This window comes from Geotrypetes seraphini, chromosome 4 (genome assembly GCF_902459505.1).
Source record: "Geotrypetes seraphini chromosome 4, aGeoSer1.1, whole genome shotgun sequence".
NCBI lineage: Eukaryota > Metazoa > Chordata > Amphibia > Gymnophiona > Dermophiidae > Geotrypetes > Geotrypetes seraphini.
The window spans coordinates 231,734,103-231,756,229 of record NC_047087.1 but is presented as its reverse complement, the minus strand read 5'-3'; the positions used below and the strand labels follow the sequence as shown (position 1 = coordinate 231,756,229).

Genomic DNA, 22,127 nt, shown 5'->3' with positions numbered 1-22,127 from the left:
CGGAGGCTTCCGGGTCCCCGTGGCCGCGTGGCTAATCGAGCCGCGGCTACTTTCGATTTAATGTCCCGGCCTTTGACCGACTTTAAAAAGTGCACCCGGTGCAAGCGGCTTCTTTCTCTCACAGATCCGCATCGCCGGTGCATCCTCTGTCTGGGGGCGGCTCATCCAACCGACTCCTGCCCCCAGTGCGCTAATTTCCAGAACCGGGCCCTCCGCCGAAGAAAAGCCCGCATGGCGGACCTCTTCACCCCGGACCAACCCTCCACCTCGGCCTCGAGGTCGGCCCCGGCCTCGGCCACGGCCTTGACCTCAGCCCCGGATACCTCGGCATCGCCTAGAGACTCGACCCCGAAGTCCTCGGGACAACAGAAAGCCTCAGCCCCGGGTAAGTCCCCTCTTCCCTCTTCAGGTTCTGTAACAGCGAAGAAGCCAGCCTCGGGGACAACGTCGACGCATGGCGGAAGCCCCATGCTTACAGCCCCGCCTAAGCCCTCCAAGCCTTCGGGCCGTGCCTCCACCACACGGGAATACTCTAATACGAGGTCGCCCCCGGTGGAGTGCACCAAGGCAGTGGACATGCCTTCGATGCTGTCCGTGCCCATCTTCCAGGACCTACTCCGAGCGATGATCACGTCGGAGCTGTCCGCTGCAATGGCCCAGTTTCAATCGGCCTCGACCTCGAATGTGCCAGACCAGCCTGAGCCTCGCACCGAACAACCTCGAGGAAAGGTGCGCAATCCTCGCCGCATCCCATCCTCCTCGCTGAGGCGCCCGAGACGTTCCCCCTCCGCAGACCGCCGAGGGGCAAAACATCGGGCTAAAACGACAGAAACCTCGAACCGCCGTACCTCCAAGAAGGCCCGAGGTTCACCAACCCTACGAGGCCGTTCTCCCACACCTCGTACGGGACCACTAAGGGTGGCTGAGTTATCACTCTCCAACCCGCGCATCCTCCGAACTCCCCCTCGGACGTATTCTCCGAGGGAGTCCGGATCGAGGTCACCAATCCGACATCGATCGGTACCCCTAACTCCGGCATCGTCTCCGAGGGGCTCCTCGAGACGCCGAAGATCGACAACCCCGGAACACTCTCACAGTGCTTCCCCAGCCTCGGAGCATGGATCAGAGCATGAACCTCGATACTCGAGGGAAGCCTCCCCATCCTTCTCCACCCGACGAAGGTCTCGTTCCCCGACCCCGCACGGGGCGCCGGGAACATCTCGCCCATCCTTCACTCGCTTTGTCCAAGACATGGGCCACGCATTGGACTTAGACCTCCAGTCCGACTCCAGATACTCTAAGGAGTACCTGGCGGAGCTGGATATGCCATCACTGCCCAGAGAGTCCCTTCGCTTACCACCTAACCCGGTACTCCAACAGGCCTTCTTCAGGAACCTGGAGACCCCCTACATGGTCACGGCCGTACCTTCCAAAATGGAGGCCAAGTACCGCACAGTACCTTACCCGGGATTCGAGCAACCACAGCTCTCCCACCAATCGCTGTTAGTAGAATCCTCCTTGAAAAAGGCTCACCCGTCCCGGGTCTCAGCAGCGGTCCCCCCAGGCCGAGAAGGCCGAACCCTGGACAAGTTCGGCAGGAGACTATACCAAAACGCAATGATGGCCTCTAGGGTGCAAAGCTACACTTTCACCTTCACATCCTACCTCAAACACCTCATTGGACTATTGAGAGCCTTTGAGACTGACCTACCAGCCTCCCGGCAAGGAACGTTCGGCCAGCTTGTAGAGTCCCTCTCCAACCTGCGCCTTCATCTATTCCACGCGGCCTACGATGGCTTCGAACTCTCCTCCAGAGAAGCAGCCTTCGCTATCGCCATGCGCCGACTAGCTTGGCTGCGCCTGGTCGACATGGATCCCAACTTACAGGACCGTTTGGCTAACCTCCCCTGCGTGGGAAAGGAATTGTTCGATGACACTATCGAGGCGGCTACAAAACGCCTCTCCGAACATGAACGCTCGTTTGCCTCCCTTGTCCGGCAAAAGCCCAAACCGCCAGCATCCAGGCCGTATAGGGCCCCTCCGCGCCGCTACCCACAAAAGTCCACCCCTGTCTTCTCGCGGCCCCCACCCAGGCGTCCGCAAGCCCACCACAGGGCCATGACCAAGTCCCAACCACCTGCGACCACCAAACCATCCCCGTCCTTTTGACGGGATACGCGGAAGGGGCCGGGCCCCCTCCGCCATAGTCCCAGGCCTCCTTCCCATCGGGGGTCAACTCAAAGCCTTTTACCCTCGCTGGGAACAAGTCACGTCGGACGCATGGGTCCTTGGCGTGATCTCATCAGGGTACTCTCTCAACTTTTGGGCCATTCCCCCGGACAACCCCCCAAGGAATTGCCCTCCCAACCGGACTCAGCTATCCCTACTCCTCTCCGAAGCTCGAGACCTGCTTCGCCTGAGAGCAGTGGAGAAGGTTCCCCCCGACCAACGGGGGAAGGGCTTCTACTCCCGTTACTTCCTGGTACCGAAAAAAACGGGAGACCTACGCCCAATACTAGACTTGAGACGCCTCAACAAATTCCTGGTACGGGAAAAATTTCGGATGCTCTCACTACCGACACTTTACCCCCTGATCGACGAGGGCGACTGGCTCTGCTCCCTCGATCTCAAGGAGGCATACACACATGTCCCAGTGCACCCCGCTCACCGCAAGTTCTTGCGTTTCCAGGTAGGGGACTGGCACCTACAATACCGAGTCCTCCCCTTCGGACTAGCATCATCACCTCGGGTCTTCACCAAGTGCCTCGTGGTGGTAGCAGCAACCTTACGTTCCCAGGGCCTCCAGGTATTCCCCTACCTGGACGACTGGCTAATCAAAGCCCCGTCCAGGGAAGGGGTTATCTCAGCGACCCAACAGACTATTACCTACCTACAAAGTCTGGGGTTCGAAATAAACTTCCCAAAATCTCAACTACGCCCCTCGCAGTCCCTACAGTTCATCGGGGCCACGCTGGACACGGTTCGCCTCCGTTCCTTCCTCCCCCCTCCACGCCTGGAGGCGTTAGTAAGTCTGAGCCGAAGGATCTCCCTGCTGACCTCGGTATCAGCTCGACAGATGATGACCCTCCTGGGCCACATGGCCTCCACCGTCCATGTCACACCCTTCGCCCGCCTCCATCTGAGAATCCCTCAATGGACCCTAGCATCTCAATGGCGTCAAGACCGGGACCCGATCGAACGCCACGTGACAGTGACTCCTTCATTGCAACGATCGCTCCGCTGGTGGGCCGACTCTTCAAATCTTTCCAAAGGTTTGCTCTTCCTCACCCCACCCCACAGCAAGGTACTCACCACGGACTCGTCGGAGTACGCTTGGGGAGCCCATCTGGACGGCCTACGCACCCAAGGAATGTGGTCAGCACAAGACCGTCGCTGCCACATCAACGTGCTAGAACTTCGGGCCATCTATCTCGCAGCTGTAGCCTTCCAACATCTGCTCCACGACCGAGTGGTTCTCATCCGAACCGACAACCAGGTAGCGATGTACTACGTAAACAAACAAGGGGGGACAGGGTCTTGGCCCCTTTGTCGGGAAGCCCTGCGCCTCTGGAAATGGGCAATCTCCAACAACACCTTCCTCCAAGCGGTGTACATACAAGGAGAACAAAACTGCCTGGCGGACAGACTCAGCCGCCTCCTCCAGCCACACGAGTGGTCACTACACTCTCAGACCCTACGAGGGGTGTTCAAACGGTGGGGGACACCTCAAATAGACCTGTTCGCGTCCCCTCACAACCACAAGCTGCCTCTCTTCTGCTCCCGGATATACTCTCCGGACCGGCTCGAGGCCGACGCCTTCCTCCTCGACTGGGAGGGAAGGTTCCTGTACGCGTTCCTGCCGTTTCCTCTGATACTGCGGACGCTTGTCCACCTGAAAACAGTACAAGCCACCCTGATCCTGATTGCCCCTCGCTGGCCTCGCCAGCCGTGGTTTTCCCTTCTACTTCAACTCAGTGTCAGAGATCCACTGCCTCTGCCTCTGTTTCCCTCTCTACTGTCACAGGGTCAGGGTTCACTGTTACATCCCAATCTTCAATCTCTTCATCTGAATGCTTGGTTTCTCTCCCCCTGACTGCTCTCCCCGTGTCTCAACCAGTCAAGGAGATATTGGAGGCCTCTAGAAAAACCTCGACGAGAACCTGCTACTCCCAAAAGTGGGCCAGATTCTCAACCTGGTGCTCCTCCCACAGCCAGGACCCGGTGTCGGTCCCCGTCCCCCTGGTCCTTAACTATCTACTTCAACTACCTCATTCCGGCCTAAAGACCAACTCCATTCGAGTACACCTCAGTGCGATTGCGGCCTTTCATCAGCCCCTGGAAGGGAAAGCCCTCTCGCTCCATCCCTTAGTCACTCGCTTCATGAAGGGTCTGCTGAACGTCCACCCCCCTCTCAAACCTCCCCCGGTGGTTTGGGACCTTAACGTGGTTCTGGCTCAACTAATGAAACCTCCATTTGAGCCACTAGACAAATGCCATCCAAAATTCCTCACTTGGAAGGTAATTTTCTTACTCGCGCTCACGTCCGCACGGCGGGTTAGTGAGCTACAAGCTCTGGTAGCGGACCCACCCTTCACGGTATTCCATCACGACAAGGTGGTACTCCGCACCCATCCAAAGTTCCTACCTAAAGTAGTGTCTGATTTCCATCTCAATCAGTCCATCGTCTTACCCGTGTTTTTTCCCAAGCCCCACTCTCACCCCGGAGAGGTGGCGCTCCACACTCTTGACTGCAAAAGAGCGTTGGCCTTTTACCTCCAACGCACTCAACCACACCGGAAAGTCCCACAACTGTTTCTGTCCTTCGACCCAAACCGGTTAGGCCACCCAGTTTCCAAACGCACCTTGTCCAACTGGTTGGCCGATTGCATCTCCTTTTGCTACACTCAGGCTGGTCTCGCGCTGCATGGTCGAATAACGGGACACAAAGTCCGAGCGATGGCAGCCTCCGTAGCGTTCCTCAGGTCCACACCTATTGAGGAAATCTGCAAGGCTGCCACGTGGTCTTCGGTTTATACCTTCACCTCCCACTACTGTCTGGACTCCCTGTCCAGAAGCGATGGCCGGTTCGGCCAATCGGTATTGCGAAATCTATTTGCTTAAATTGCCAACTTCCCTCCATCCCTCTTCAGTAAGCTTGGAGGTCACCCACATGTGAGAATATCATGCCTGCTTGTCCTGGGATAAAGCACAGTTACTTACCGTAACAGGTGTTATCCAGGGACAGCAGGCATATATTCTCACAACCCGCCCACCTCCCCGAGGTTGGCTTCTTGGCTAGTTAAGTGAACTGGAGACCACGAGGGGATGCACCCCCTAGTGGAGCAGGAAGGCACGCATGCGTGGAGCAGCAGAGCAAACTTAAATCTTCAATCAAGTTTGCTTGAAAATGCTTCCGCATCGGGGCTCCGTAGATGACGTCACCCACATGTGAGAATATATGCCTGCTGTCCCTGGATAACACCTGTTACGGTAAGTAACTGTGCTTTTTGCGGTGCTGGGGGGATGTAGGATCGTGGGGGAGGGGGGTGACGTGAGCGGGGGGGGAGGATGCCGGTTCGCAGGCCAGAAGAGTAAGCGGGAGTGGGAGGAGGTTATAGCAGCATGCGCGGTATACGCGTGTGCGTGCTATATAAAAAATTTTTTACAGAAATGCTTTGGACCCGCGCGCTATACGCGTATGCGTGTTATACACGTATGCGCGTTATATGCGTGAAAATACGGTACATATGATATGGTAAGGGTGGGAGGGGGGGTTAAATTTAATTAATTTAAAATGATTGTAACAGAAATTCAAGTGATGTTTGTAAGTTTAAATTTTATTTCTGATTACACTTGTAAGTTGTAAAAATGAATAAAGAATTAAAAAAACATTTAGGTTCTCGTTAACACCAATTAAGTTCTTAATTGGTGCTTGTTATTACCCATAAATCAACTGAGGGCTAGATTCACTAAGCAAATCGATCGTGTACCGATCGGTTTTGCGAGCCCTTTGCGACGCGATTTCCCTTCTGCGGTATTCTCTAACCTGTTTTGTGATCTGATTCCGATCCGCACTTGCAAATGAGGGGAACTGCATGCAAAGTAGGCAGGGACATGATTCACTAAACAAATTTGCCGATTCGACTGTGCTGGCCGATCAACCCAAAAAGCGACTGCTGAGGACCAATCGCTGAAACCCTTTCCATTTGCCTTCTGCCACCCTGCTCTGTAGTAAGATTTATGGTGTACTAATCAGTTACATAAACAAATACGTGCCTGTTAGTTTTCTAGGGAAGACCATAATATCTCATCCAGGTTCAGCTAGCTTTGCCTACTTACACGATGCAGAGACCCAGGCGTTATGAAATACTTTTATTATGAAAATAGAAAAATATAGTTCATAAGCCAGCAGCAATAACAAATTATTGTTCACAAAATATCCAAATACATATATGAAGCTTAATACATAATTATCACAACACTCTTTCTAGATAAATAAGTAAAACTAATTCTTACACTCTAAATAATTCCTTATAATAAGAATTCCTGATTAGCAGCAAACTATTACAGTTATCACCAAGAGTAGCTTTACAGATCCTTATCCTATAGACCAGTGGTTCCCAAACCTGTCCTGGGGGACCCCCAGCCAGTCAGGTTTTCAAGATATCCCTAATGAATATGCATGAGAGAGATTTGCATATAATGGAAGTGACAGGTATGCAAATCTCTCTCATGCATATTCATTAGGGATATCTTGAAAACCTGACTGGCTGGGGGTCCCCCAGGACAGGTTTGGGAACCACTGCTATAGACAATAGGATTTCCTCTCTAACCCAGCTGAAAAGATAGATAAGTTCCTTACTCTCACCATCCAATTAGGCCTTAGCCCGGGAGACGGAATTATTCTTCTCCGCACGAAAGATATGAATCCCCTTGGTACAGGAACAAGAGTTCGTCAGCTACTGGTCCAGCTGTAAATTGGGTTGGCAGCAAAGGTTTCCTTTATGTGATGGAATCCAGATCTGTTTAAAGTCCGGTTCTCTCTTTCTCTGGCAGAGAGTCACACGAGGTAACTTTCCAGGTCTTAATTATTATAGAAGAAGTGCAGAGAAACCTATGATAAGATGCAAGTTCACTCACATCCCAGCATAGACTAAATTATAATTAGCACATTTCACTTGGATCTTGTCAGATGACCTTTCTGGACCAATCCAGAAACAGAACTTAGATGAATAGCCTTTCTGTATAGAGTCTGGTACAGGTCGTGAAACAGAGGCGCCTTCGTTAGATAACACCAGCACATGAGCCATAACTTCCCCCAAAATTCACATAGGCAGAGCATGTAGGCATAGCTGGATGTCCTTGACTAGAATATAGTTCTGGTACATACCCAGAATGCATCAGGCAGAAACAGCAAAGATATATTCTTCTTTCTCTTCTTGCTAGGTTCAGGCTGGAATGATTTCATGCAAACAATGGTTCAGGCTTGATGTCAGAGAGGCCTAACCTTCAGGTGCAAATAAGGAAACACCCCTACAGCTCTCAGGTCTATCAGCCATGATCTCCTGCTTCCTTGACTGTAGCTGCCCTGATCGCCTGCCTGCCCCGATCTGCCTGCCTGCCCTGACGCTGCCCTGATCACCTGCCTGCCCTGAAGCTGCCCTAATCACCTACCTGCCCCGAGCTGCCCTCATCGCCTGCCTTGACTCTCCCACCCTCCCCCGCAGTGTAAGCCCATGGTTTTAACCTGCAGGCTTTGAAGCGGGTTAAAACCACGGGCTGTAAAAAAAGTTTAAAAAAGAAAAAAAAAAGTGCTGGGCTGGAGGTCTAAAGATGGTCTGCGCATGTGCGGGGATCACTATAGAGCAATCCATGCTGGCAGATGGGGGAATTTCTCCGATCGCCCCATCTGCATATTGGAGTTTGCTGAATTCGTCGGACCTGTCTGGATCAGGCCCGATCGGGCAGGTTAGTGAATCCAGCCCTGAGTCAAATTCTAGGTGCCCAATGTAGGGTGACATATATGAAATCTGAGAGTTAAGGGGGTAATTCTATAAGTAGGTGCCCCTTTTTAGTAGCCTAAGTCCTGCTCAGTGAGAGCCTATTCTATAAGGCAGCTGCTCTGGTCACTGGGCCACTCCTCCACCCACCTCTCCTCTTCCCCATGCTCTATTTCTGTGAATAACACTCATCCTCCTTGTCTTATTAGCTTGCAACCTTGGGCGTCATCTTTGACTCCTCTCTCTCTCTCTCTCTCTCTCTCTTTCATTGCTCAGATCCAGCACAGAGTTTAAGCTTGTCATTTCTTTATTTATAATATCACCAAAATTGACTTACAAGTGCATTCACTTTGCAGCTCCTCAGTATCTCTCCCTACACTCCTCCCTGGGAACCCCATTCACCGAGTACGTCTCTCTTATCTGTACCCTTCTCTTCTACTGCCAACTCCAGACTCCGTTCCTTCTATCTTGGTGCACCATATATCTGGAATAAGACTTCCTCAGTCAGTACGTCAAGCTCTTTCTCTGACTGTTTTCAAATCAAGACTAAAAAGCCCTCTTTTTTGAGGCTGCTTTTAACTTCTAACTTCTACTCACTTACAAGAACGTATATTTGTTTTAATTATCCCCACTGTAATCAATTCCCTAACCCCTGTTTGTCCTGTTTGAGTAGATTGTAAACTCTGATTAGAAGGGATGGTCTCTTACATGTTTAATGTACAGTGCTGCATACATCTAGCAGTGATTAGTGGTTATATTATATATGCTTTGCGTTTTCTGTTGATAAATTTTCCTGAACAAATGTGAAAGGCAGTTCTATAAATTATTGCCTATGGTACGGTACCAAATACCCACATGTGTTACAGAATATTGGCATGTAGGCAGGTACTAGGCAATTACCCACATATCTGCTAGCCATGATTTTATAACATAGGCAGGCATTTTCTTAAACTTGAGTGTGCAAGGGGGATGTACTAGTGGGTGGAACATGGGCGGGGTTACCAGATAAACATATAACTTACAGAATACATTGATACGGTGTATGTATCTGTGGCAAAAACAAAAACAAAAACTGCAGATCATGTACAAGATGCAGGCACTGTTTATTACAATATTAATGCAGTATGGTAAATATACCACCTTATTACCAACCAAGGGACCCAACACGGTCCGTGTTTCGGACAACACCTTCCTCAGGGGTCTGTGGTGGATAAGGTATATTACAGACTGCAATGAACGAATCGAACAAGTGCTGTTCCGGCTCCAAAGTTAAGTGCAGGACTACGTCGCTATCGCACGAAACAGTGCCTGCATCTTGTACATGATCTGCAGTTTTGGTTTTGGTTTTTGCTTGCTGTTTGTTTACTGCAGACTCTGTTGGATATATTTTTTGTATGTGTCTGTGGCTACATATTCGTGTATAAGTGGTGCCTTTGTCCACTTGCGTACGTGCCCTTATAGAACATTGCTAGGTACCATTATTTGTGGTGCACATTTTAAGATGCCCTTCACAGAGTTGCCTCCAGTGGGTTTAGTTTTAAAAGACTTGGCACATTGCTGTCACCCCCCTCCCCCCTAGCTTTCCTGCAGTTAAAAGGATGGGCTCTGCTGAACCCAGTGGGTACTTTTACTCAGAGAAAGGCTAGGCAAATTTCAGATACATGGATAAAAGGGTTTTGAAAACAACTGTCCCAAAGTCAAAAGGAGTGCCAGTGGGAGAGACAGGATCTGAAATGGCAATTTGTGCTTATACAGTATCACAGGCTAATGATGGAGATTCGTTTTACTCTTAGACATTCTACTGCCCTTATAGACAATCAATTTCATCCATGTGTCTGACTTTTTTTTTCCCCCCACAGAAATCAGCTCCCCTTCAAAAAGGTACCCGATATGTGGAGCTATTTTTAGTGGTGGATAATGCTGAGGTAAGTAATCTATCCTAAAACCAGTGGGGCGTGTACAACATAGAGAGCTCTATAAATGAGTTGCAACTTCCTGTTTCTGTTATGATTCATTCTATCGCTTCATCTTCTGCAAAATCAAATATGTAAGTCTCCATGCTGAGGGATAAACAACACCCAAACTGTGATCCAAATATAAATCTTGCAAAACAAAACCTCTTTAGGATGAATAACTCCAAACATACATACAGTCACATGCAGCTCCACATTATTGCAAAATAGAAGCCAACTAACCACTGTTTAATCAAGGACTTTCCTGATCAAAGGACAGCAGTTCTGTAATGTAAGCAAGAAAGTCGTAGCTCTGGCAGCAGCACTTGTGTTAACTTTCTCAGATGTGTTTCTCACCTCCTACCACTGGACACTAATGAAACCATTTATCAAATAGAAGAGTAAAATGGACCAGATTATAGCAAGCAGTGATCTTGAACCAAAAGTTCTGGTGTTATGAGTAATTCTTAATATTCATTAAGTCATCTACAAACTCCTTTTTAATGTTCCATACCTTTGTCTTGAAAATTATATTTATTTTAGAGGGAAATCCAGAGGAATATTATCTATCAGTAGCACTTATTACACAACTCTGGTTCACAGTATATTACACACCAATTGTAACTTCCATTGTATCTTCCTGGGTAACTGACCCAACCTCTTGTAATGTAATCCGACCTTGAACTAAATAGGTAAAGGCAAAATAGAAAACCTGATTAACATAACATGATATAACCTACAAAACAGTACCAAACTTTCATAAAAGAGCCCTATACTAAATGACGACAGATAGTTAAAGATCAAAGGGGCCCATCTAATCTACCCAACAAGGCATGTAACTTAGTAGCATAGTAAATGACGGTAGAAAACCTGAATAGTCCATCCAGACTGCCCAGCAGTCACACTCATTAATTCATGATTAAATTGTTTTTCTTTGGCATTTCTTGGACATAGACCATAGAAATCCACTCGGCTCTGTCCTTAGGTTCCAAAGGATTGTAATTGCTACTCCATGCAGGTTAACTCTCCTGTGATCCGGCCTGGTCCTTCTGGTCACTCCGAGTTGTCTAGTACACTTGTTCCTCCACTCCGGGCACTTTAGACGTTGGTTCAGTCCAAAAAGTTTCCAAAAGGGCACAAAAATAACCTTTCAATCCACAGTTCCCTCTTTATGCAAACATAGGCAAATCAGTATTCAAATATGCAAATCAGTATTCAAATCACATATGAAAGGACCAGTTGTCTCTCAGGCTCAGGAAATCAATTCAAGTCAAACTTGCAGGATGGGATGCTTCTGCTACCTCCCACATAGCCTTCCCTGACTAGCTACTTCTACCTATTGGCAGAGCATTGAACCCCTCACCCTGATAGCAAAAGGGACCTTTTCCAACCTAGCCTCAGACCCAGATTGCCTTCTTTCAACTGGAGGTTTTTGGTTGTTACCTCTTCCCCTCCCTATGCCCTTTTCAAGCACAATATGATTATTTCAGTGCCATTTTAGGGTAAACTGGGCTCTTTTCAGCATTATCACATTTTAAATAGGTAAATTGGAAAATTTGACTAACCTGGTTAAAAAAGCAAGGTATTATGGAAATTACAGACTTTTTTTAATACTTTTTAGGCATGAGCAATTAGGAAATTACACTTATTGCCCAGGAACAAAAATCTTGTTACATATTGTCAACTTCAAGGCATTTCATGTCATCTCATGTCATAAGTACGTAACCATTGCCAACAGTGGCCAATCCAAACTACAAGTACCTGGCAAGATCCCCAAAAATGTAATTTACTATATTAGTGTTATAGATTGAAACCAGTTTGGTTTGTTACTAACTTGTGCTTTGTCATAAGAATATATGATGAATGTTTTCCATTTCCCTATTCCATTGTAGAAGGGGAATTCAGACTAATAGTGTTTTATGAACACGCTACTTTTATTCCAGTTTTTTGGGGAGTGTCGTACTCCTTCACTTTTAACTTTGGCATAATCCTGTTTTATCAATATAACTCAAAAAAGGCTAAATTATATATATGGTATCCAAAACCTCGGTGCCGAAAAAAAGTGCTATACTCTAGGCTGCAATTAAAATTAGGCATGGTTTATAGAATAATGCGTATGCCATTTCCTATGAGTGATCTGCATGGGGCAGGAGCGTAGGAAGATCGCTCCTGCCCTGAAAGCCCGCTAGACCACCAGGTTAGGTCCGGGATGCCGGGGGGAAGGTGGGAGGGAGGCAGGGAAGGTCTGGAATTCAGCTTTTTTTTTTTTTTTTAAATTGCGAATAACCAAATCCGCAGATACTGAAACTGTGGATTCAGAGGGAGAAGTGTAGTACTTTTTTTTTTCCTGCTCCAATTTTTCAAGCGTCATATATAGATTTTCCCCCAACTGCATAATTCAGGAAACTCTCCTCACCTTCTCATATCCATCCCATGGCCATACCCACTTTGGAGTTACGCACTATAAGAGGAGTGCATGTTACAGAACAGGGCGGATCTGCACATAACTCCTAATGACTACCAATTAAGTGCTTCTCGACACTAACTTATTACTAGTGCCCAATTAGCTAATCAATTTAGAAGTGGGTTTGTGATAGAAACATGATGGCAGATAAAGGCCAAATGGTCCAGCCAGTCTGCCCACCTGCAGCATCCACTGTCTCCTCCCCTCCCTAAGAGATCCCATGTGCCTGTCCTAAGCTTTCTTGAATTCAGACACAGTCCTCATCTCCACAAACTCCACTGGAAGACTGTTCCACACATCTACCACCCTTTCTGTAAAAAAGTATTTCCTCAGATTACTCCTGAGCCTATCACCTCTCAATCTCATTCTATGTCCTTTCACTCTGGAGTTTCCTTTCAATTGAAAGAGACTCACCTCATGTGTATTTATGCCACCTAGGTATTTAAATGTTTCTATCTTATCTCCCCTCTCCCACCTTTTCTCCAAAGTATACATATTGACATCTTTGTCTGTCCCTATACACCTTATGACGTAGAGTCGTAGACCATCAAACATTTTAGTTTATATCTTTTTGAAAGTGAAATCTCCAGAATTGTACACAATATTCTAAATGAGGTCTTACCTGAGTCTTATACAGGGGCATTGGCCATTCCTCTCCCTATGCACTCAAGCATCCTTCTAGCTTTTGCCATCACCTTTTCAACCTATTTGGCCATCATAAGATCATCACTTTCAAGACCCACGTACTGTCACATCCAAGTCCCATGCCTTTTTCATGCACAAAAGTTCTTTACCCCCTAAACTGTACTATTCCCTCGGGTTTCTGCAGCCCAAATACATGACCTTGCATTTCTTAGCATTAAATTTGAGCTGCCAAATTTCAGACCATTCTTCAAGCTTCGCTAGGTCCTTCTTGTTTTCCACACCATCAGGGGTATCTATTTTATTGCAGATTTGGGAATTATCCGCACAGAGGCAAATCTTACCAGTCAGCCCTTCAGCAATAACGCTTACAAAAAATGTTAAAAAGAAAAGGCCCAACAACCGAAACTTGAGGCACACCACTGGTAACATCCCTTTCCTCAGAGCAATCGCCACTGACCACTACCCTCTGTCGCATTCCACTCAACCAGTTCCTGAGCCAGTCTGTCACTGTGGGGCGCATACCAAGGGCTCTCAGTATATATATTAGACGCCTGTGTGGAATACTGTCATAGGCTTTGCTAAAATCTAAATACACTACATCTAGTGCACCTACTGCATGTCATTCAAAGTTAGGCATCATTTGTAGAATTGCACCTAGCGGCACCTTGGTCAAGTTAGGTGCAGTTAAGTATCTACAACTTAAGCGTTGGTATATTAGGCCAGGGTTTTCTTGGCCTAAAATACTGATTTCTAAGGTAGATACCTATGACACCTAATTCTTTCCACACCCAAACTCCGCCCATAACCATGCCCACTTTTTAAGTAGGCACCTCAGTGTAGATGCCTACATGGCGCCTACAATGTAGGCACCTACCCGAAAATAAAATTTTTAAAATTGCTTTTAATTGGTTTTGTTTTTAATTGTTTTTAATTGGTGCTGTTTAGTTAACAGCGGCAATTGAACCAATTAAAAATATTGTTAAGCGCCTTACTGCATAATAATGAACTTGGTAGAGTAACATTATGAGGACGTGCTGGGAGTGCCACCAAAAGTTGGTACACAGGCTTTGAACTTACTGCACACTAATTTATTTTTTGTTTATGTAAATGCAAATCTTTACCACACATTAGTAAAGGGGCCCCCAATTCTTTGGACTTTATCTTACCAGGACTTTGACTATCACAATATTTCTAAACTCTTTAAAAGATTTCAACATTTTCACTTTGTTTAGCTATTTTTCTGCTGTTGGCAATCTAGGGGCCTCTTATACAAAGCCGCACGAGCGAATGCCACACTGCAAATGCTCCAATGCCTATTCAATTCTTATGGGCGTTGGAGCATTTACCGCATCAGCCCATGCTATCGGGCTTTGTAAAAGAGGGGGTAGGTACATTGTGCATCTGATTTGTATGATTGCATTCAATAAAAAGTTCTGAAATAGTATTAAAAAAATTAAAAAGACATTGTCTTCTTTCTATAGTACAGACAGTACAAAGATATTTGGACATTGCAGAATCGCATGAAGGAAATTGCAAACCACGTTGACAAGGTAATTTAAGGCATCATTTCTGCTTGTTTGCCAGTGCAATTTCAGTTTTCTTTTTTCTTTTTTTTTTTTACTCTCAGAGCTTATAACATTCCCTGGATTCATTTTTGCAAGTACTTGCATTTACCTGGAGAAATATGAGAAATAAAGTATAAGGGCTCAATTTTCAGACCACATGTCTGTTTGCTGTGTGACCTGGTTTGTTAGAATAGCATAAATCTGACAGTTCTAGAGGCCATTATTGTTTGTTTGCTTTTGTTTGGGGGGTATACAAAGCTCTGAGACTTTGTTGCATAAAGGCCACATATAGACAGATAGATAGAAAATGATGGCAGATAAAGGCTATATGGACTATCCAGTTTGCCAATCCATTCCATCTCTTATCTCTGCCTATCCATACCATCTACTATTTCTTCCAAAGAGATCCTAGGTGCTTGCCCCATGCTTTTTTGAATTCAGACACAGTCATTGCCTCTATCACCTCCAACAGGAGACCATTCCAAACCATTCCCTTTCCATAATGAAGTATTTCATTAGATTCCTGAGTCTATCCCTTTTCACCTTCATCCTACACATTAAACCTCATTACAGAGCTTTCTGTCAGTTGAAAGAGACTTCCCTTCTGTGCATTTATTCCATTGAGCTATTTAAATGTCTAAACCAGTGATTCCCAACCCTGTCCTGGAGGAACACCAGGCCAATCGGGTTTTCAGGCTAGCCCTAATGAATATGCATGAGAGAGATTTGCATATGATGGAAGTGATAGGCATGCAAATTTGCTTCATGCATATTCATTTGGGCTAGCCTGAAAACCCAATTGGCCTGGTGTTCCTCCAGGACAGGGTTGGGAACCACTGGTCTAAACCATATTTCCTCTTTCCAACCTTTCTTTCAAAGTAAACTTATTGATATCTTTAAGTCCCCATATGCTTTATGATGAAGACCGCTGGCCATTTTTATAATAGTCCTCTGGACCAACTCCATCTGTTTATATCTTTTTGAAGGTACAATCTCCAGAATTGTACACAGTATTCTAAATAGGGTCTTACTAGAGAACTATAACAAGGCATTATCACCTCCTTTTTCCTGTTGGCCATTCCCCTTCCTTCTGACTTTTGCCATCAGTTTTTCTACCTGTTTGGCCACTTTAAGATTATCAGGTACGACCCCTCCCTGGGAGTTCAAGATGGCGTCAGAGTAAGCTGTGAGCTCTGTGTGTTTCTGCACCATGGAGAAATGGAAGAGTCAGCCTTTACCCATCCTGAGGCAGTGCCTCTTCAGACCCAGTACAAGAACAGAAATTGATAGTGAGTTATGCAGTTGCAGTTGTGGTGCTGGTAGCTGCTTCATTTTTGGTTTGGAGCCAGAGGCATGAAGGAGGAGCTTCTGCCCATAGCAGATGTGATGACTCACTCAGCTCCAAACTCTGCAAGATCCCTGCTGTGCTTAGAATAGGACCAGTGTTGGAAAGGGAGCAGAGATCCGCTGAGACGGAAGGAGCTGCAGTGTTGGTATATTCAGGCAGATTCTCTTTGATGTTGAATGCAGAGCCCATGTCGAAAGAATGATCCCAGGACAAAAAACTGTTCTATGGAGGGATAAGAAAGCAGAATACATAAGATTAGGAGAAGTGTGACAAGTTATTAGAGATCTAGAACAGTCATTGTTAAAAAATATGTTTGTCTAAGGCCCTAGTTCCCTCCAAACCCAACAGACTAAACTGGAGACTATGTAGAAGTTGGGTGAGTTACAATCTTGTCAAGTGGAACTGATTAAAGATAAGAACTTGATCACCTAAACTTAGAGACTATTGTGTATATTAAACCTATACCCGATTTTATTTACTGTTTTATTGTTTTAATATTGTATTTTATACTGCCCTTTTCCCTAATGTATTAATGTCTAGTAGTATTTTATGTGATGTATGTGGATTTTATTATTTTTATTCGATTTGATATCTGTTGTAAATCGCATCGAAATATGATTTTGCGATCAAATCAAAGAATTTATTAAACTTGAAACTTGATAAGCTTAATTGGCAACTGAATCTAAGATTTATTAATTTTCCAAAGCTACCTATGATACCTGCTTTAGATATAAGAGAAATATTTTGGAGATTTTCTCCAGATTTCTAAGGAGTTCAAACAATCCAAAATACAGCTTTGAGACTCATTTACTCATTGAGAAAACATGACCACATCACAGAAGCTTACATCAACTCACATTGGCTACCAATCCAAGAAAGAATACAATTCAAATTCTACAGCATGTTATTTAAAACCCTAAATGGAGACAGTCCTTCCTACCTGAACAACCGCCTCAACCAAGCATCCATACTCAGACACAGAAAAGCGCATTCCCCATTCATACTCCCTCCGATCAAAGAAGTAAAAAGATCAAAACTACACGACGGCCTCCTAGCCACTCAAGCCGCAAAACTGGATAACCGGATCTCCAACCTGCTGATGACCACCTCAGACTACAAAACATTCAGAAAAGAAATAAAAACTATACTTTTCAAGAAATTCCTAAATCAGCCCTAACTTCACGTACTATTAACAACGCTAAAATTGACAAAAATTTACCCTTACTATCCCAGCAATAACAATTATGCTACCAATGTAACCTCCATTTACACACTTCTTGTAAGCTGTATTAATCCTTGCCCCGAAAATGTCAAAAGATCTACTATTTACTATAGTATATCATCCGTTCTTCCATTGTAACCCCCGTTTATAAATCTTTTGTAAGCCGCCTTGAACCGCAAGGTAATGGTGGAACAGAAATCCCTAATGTAATGTAATGTAAGTTTTTGCTACCATCAAGAAGAGGCTATTGTGTTGCCAGTGGGTAGGGTTACCAGATGTCCGGGTTTCCCCGAACATGTCCTGTTTTTGAGGACTGAGGTGGGAGTCTGGGCAACTTTTTAATTTTATAACTTTTGTCCAGGGAAACCGGACATCTAGTACCCCCCTAAGCAGCTTGCGCACCTATCCGGAGTCTTTTTTATATGCTTTCTTTTTTATTGCAATATAAGATATAATAGTACAATAACCATGCTATTCATCACTAGTGAGTTACATTATGCCCACTATGACCCTTCATCTATTTGATGCCATCCAGGTGTATCATTACTGTTAATTGCTTTATTTTGTATTATCTTGTTATATTTCCAAGTACTTCATACCTCTTATTATTCAAACTGAAGCTTGTAAGTTTTTCTTTGAGAAAAAAAGATATGATCACGCCCAAGTCTTTCTCTTCTTTCATGCACAGAAATACTTCATCCTCTATACCATACAGCTCCCTTGTATTTTGGCAGTCCAAATGCATGACCTCCCACATTAAATCTTAGCTACCAAATTCTAGACCATTCTTAAGCTTCACTAGATCATAAGAATAACCATACTGAGTCAGACTAATAGTCCATCTAGCCCAGTATAGTGTTTCCAGCAGTGACCAATCCAGGTTACAAGTACCTGGCAGAAACCCCTCCCTTGCTATCCATGCCATTGGGGGTAACATCTTATTACAGATTTTGGTATCATCTACAAAGAAGCAAACCTTACCAGACAGCCTTTCCACAATATCATTCACAAAAATGTTTGAAAAAGCTGGATCAAGGCCTAATCCCCAGGGCCGATGCAACACAGTAAGCGGGGATAAGCATGGCAGAGAAGATGCTGATGTTTGGAGGGCATCAAAAGCTGCTGCCGTTTACCCATTGCGCTGACCCTGTATCAACATTTCACTGACTTTAGCCCTTCCCAGCTGCCCTGCTTTTCAGAGTTGATAGCAGAGCGATGGAAGCATCTCTTTCATTGCCGCCACCCTGCCTTTTCTCAAACAGGCTTGACTGCCAGCACCACATGTACCTTCGAGCCACAGATTTTTCTATTCTAGGCAATTAATGTGAGAATTAGCATGCACTAATTTAAGAAGCAATTTTGTAACAGGACACCAAAATTTGGGTACCATATTTCCAAAGGCTTTGTCCTTTTCTATAAGAACATGAAGAACTGAGGCGTCCAACCTTGGCCCTTGCCGGGTCAGGTTTTCTGGATTTCCCAAATGAACATGCATGAGATCTATTTGCATACAATGAAAGCAATGCTTGCAAATAGATCTTATGCAGGGGTCAATATGGTGTTGGGAGCAAACGCACCTGGAGAGCTTCACTACTAAATGGAGTTTGGACAAAACCGACTTTTACCTTACCCGTTTTGCGATGGGGAAGCGTAAAGGATTGTCATGTGCTATGCCTCCAGTAGCTGCAACTCCATGGCGGTTAATCAAGATGACTTTGGAAGGTTTGGCTCTCTGTGCAATACAGGAGACACAGCCTGTTTCGGAAGGGACTCCACCTCAAACAGAGAACCTTAGCACTGCTCCTTCCTCACCCCCCCCTACTCCTTCCCACCCCCAATCCACACTCATATTCTCCCTCTCCCCAAAGCTCTAAATATTTGCCAGCACGAGTGGCTTTTCTCCAGCTTGCTCCTCACACCAGTGTTGTATTTCCCTCTGACATCACTTCCTGGCCTCATGACCTGGAAGTGATTCAGAAGGGAACCAGGCTGGCGCGAGCAACAGGCAGGAGATGTTGCTAGCGAAGTTCTACAGAGGTACGCAGTGGAAGGGGGGGGGGGAATTTGCACAAGTGTGGCGTAGTATGGTGGGGCAGGGCGGAGAGGTGCCAGCGCCTCCACTGACACAGCACTCAGGGCGCTCCACCCTTCTCCCCCTTACTATGCAACCGAGTTTAATATTACCTATTATGATACCGTGTACTCTGAACAGTGATGTCACAATGGGTCTTGTCTGTTCTGTTCCTCCAAACTCACGATCAGGCCTGATTGCTTCTCCCTCCCAGGCCTTTAATATATGGCATGATTCAGAAAGTTCCAACATGCTATCAAGTGCAGTTTGTTTTGACTCTGTTTTTTATAATAATTTGGATTTTTGCTTTTTGTGTCTGCAGCTGTATCAGGCTCTCAATTTCCGTGTGGCTTTAATTGGTCTGGAGATCTGGTCTAACAGAGACAAGATTTTGGTCAGTTCCAATGCTGACACCACCCTAAATAATTTCCTTGCATGGCGCAAAACTGAGCTGCTAAAGAAGAAGAAGCATGATAATGCCCAGCTAATAACGTGAGTGCCATCTCAGCTGTATAAATAATGTAAGAATAGATCTCATGGTGCAATCGGTAGATCACTTTGCCCACTGCACCCACAACCTGAGTTCAAATCCTCCACTAGGATCTCTATCAGGCAACCAACCTCTGGCCAACTCAGCCATCCATTTTTAATTTGTAAATGAATACCCAACCTTAGTGGGGAAGGGGAGGAGACAAAAGGGGAAGGCAATGGCAAACCATTCCATCAAGAAACTATCACACAAGTGGCAGCCCCCATAAGTCGTTTGTTACTTGGTACTTGCTGACAACCATTGGTTATGTTCATCAGAGATTGTCAGTTGGGCATAGGGATTTCAGCTAAAGTTAACTCTTTTTGCCATGCCACAGCATTGGGGGCGGGGGGGGGGGGGGTGAGAGTCTAGTGTGTGCTACAAAAGAAAGTATTCCAAAGTTTCAAATTCTGCTTTCGAATAAGGTGTAGCATGATAACAATCGCAAAATACTTCAGGGTAGAACTTAGAATGCGAATCAGACTGGTTATCTCTACTCACATGTTTACTGTCCATCTATCTAGTCATCCTTCATTTATACAGCCCTTATTTCTCTCTAGAGGCGTAGATTTTGAAGGCACTACAGTTGGACTAGCAACAAAGTTGGCAATGTGTACAGGTGACTCTGGAGCAGTAAATCAGGTAAGCACGCAAAACCATGAGCATTTATGCATCCACAGACAAACTTTGTAGTAATGTGGGAAAATTAATAAAAGTGATGGAGTACATTGATATCAAGTTTAAAACCTCACCTGGGGAATATAGACCGAGGATTCAGTGTTTGGGTGAAAGCTGCCAGGGAAGAGTCATACTCTCTCACTCCTTTCTTTTGCTCTTCCTCCTGTTCCCTCATCATTTATACCTCTCCTTGCATTTTCTTTCCATTTCTCTCCTTGTTCAAACTCCTCCCCCTTCCCACTCCCCTTGCTTTCTCCTCCCTTCATTTCTCCTCTGCCTGTCTCTTCATTCCCTCTTCCCAGTTTCATTTGTACTGGATGGCTCTAGGTGGCTTAGCTCCAGGCACTGTGTAAGTGATGATGTGAAGCAGACTTATGTAGAAAAAAAATATTTTGACACCATCTGCTACTTTTGGGTGTTTTGTTTTAGCACAGAATGCACATTCCCTCAGAAACCTGTAATTTTGAAAGGTAATTAATTAAAAATGTGTTAGCAGGTACATTTTTTGCTATATCGGTTTTAGGCTAACATGTTCATCAATTAAAATAAAAAATTTTTGCGCTTCTTGTGAAATGGAAGTATTAAAACATATGTTATACATTGGTGATGTCATTATCTGGTTTTTGTAGGGGAAGTAATAGTTACGCCTGGAGGGAGCTTCTGATTACTAGTCTATATGGGCACTCCCAAGCAGTTGTGTTATTTATTAGGTTCGGTGGAGGGAGGGGAAATGGAGGGTCTTCCTAATGGGTTTTGGATGTGCAATGTCTTACTGGCACTGATAGGGTTAAATGTAATTTTGGTTTATTTTTCATGGTCCCTTTATGTTAAAATTTTACAATAAGTTTAAAATTGTTTTCCTTAAATGTCAATGGGCTCAATCATCCTATAAAGAGGAAAAAAAGCACTTATTTTTTAAAACAACAGGAGGCGGATATATATTTTATTCAGAAAACACACTTATCTTCTATTGAAGCGGCTAAGTTGGAAGGGAGGTGGGTTAAGCATAGTTTTTTCACTCCTGCAGTGCAGAAAAAGGCTGGGGTGGCTATGCTAGTGAATAGAAAATGTTCAGCTGTATTTGGTGCAATTAAAGTGGATCCTATGGGAAGATGGATTCAAGTGGACATGAGCTCAGGAAAAGATAACCTGTCGCTTCTTAATATTTATGCTCCTAATTTACATTGGGCTGAATTTTTCAAAAATCTACAACAGTTTATTCTGCCACTGGCTACTTCTAATTTAATAGTATCGGGGGACTTCAATGCTGTTATGGATCCATTGCTGGATAAACAACCCAGTAAGTTATCAAAATCATTGGGTTTAGTTAATTTAGTACAGTCTTGTGGCTTGAAAGATATATGGTGGATTCTTCATTTTAATGCTCGTGAATTTTCCTTTTGTTCCCATGTGCATAACTCTTTTTCAAGAATAGATTATATTTTTGTTTCAGTTCAATTAACTCAGCAGGTTATAAAAGCCAGCATAGATTCAGTCATTTTGTCAGATCATGCTGGAGTTTGGATTGAATTTCAATTTGCTGAAAAGGATTGTAGTAGACCTGTTTGGAGATTTAATAATACATTGTTTGAAGATTCAAACTTTCTTGAGGAATTTCAAATAAAAATGAATGAATACTTTCAACTCAATACC

At 45.1% G+C, this 22,127-nt stretch overlaps 1 protein-coding gene across 1 annotated transcript in view; it reads left to right on the top strand.

The window, feature by feature from the left end:
* Positions 1 to 22,127, top strand: part of ADAM8 (ADAM metallopeptidase domain 8) — a 191,406-nt gene that overhangs the window by 87,539 nt on the left and 81,740 nt on the right. Inside the window, exons 7-9 of the mRNA XM_033943786.1 lie at positions 9,860 to 9,925; positions 14,543 to 14,611; positions 19,590 to 19,759. Of these exons, the coding sequence (XP_033799677.1) occupies positions 9,860 to 9,925; positions 14,543 to 14,611; positions 19,590 to 19,759 (305 nt within the window). The remainder of the gene's footprint in view (positions 1 to 9,859; positions 9,926 to 14,542; positions 14,612 to 19,589; positions 19,760 to 22,127) is intronic.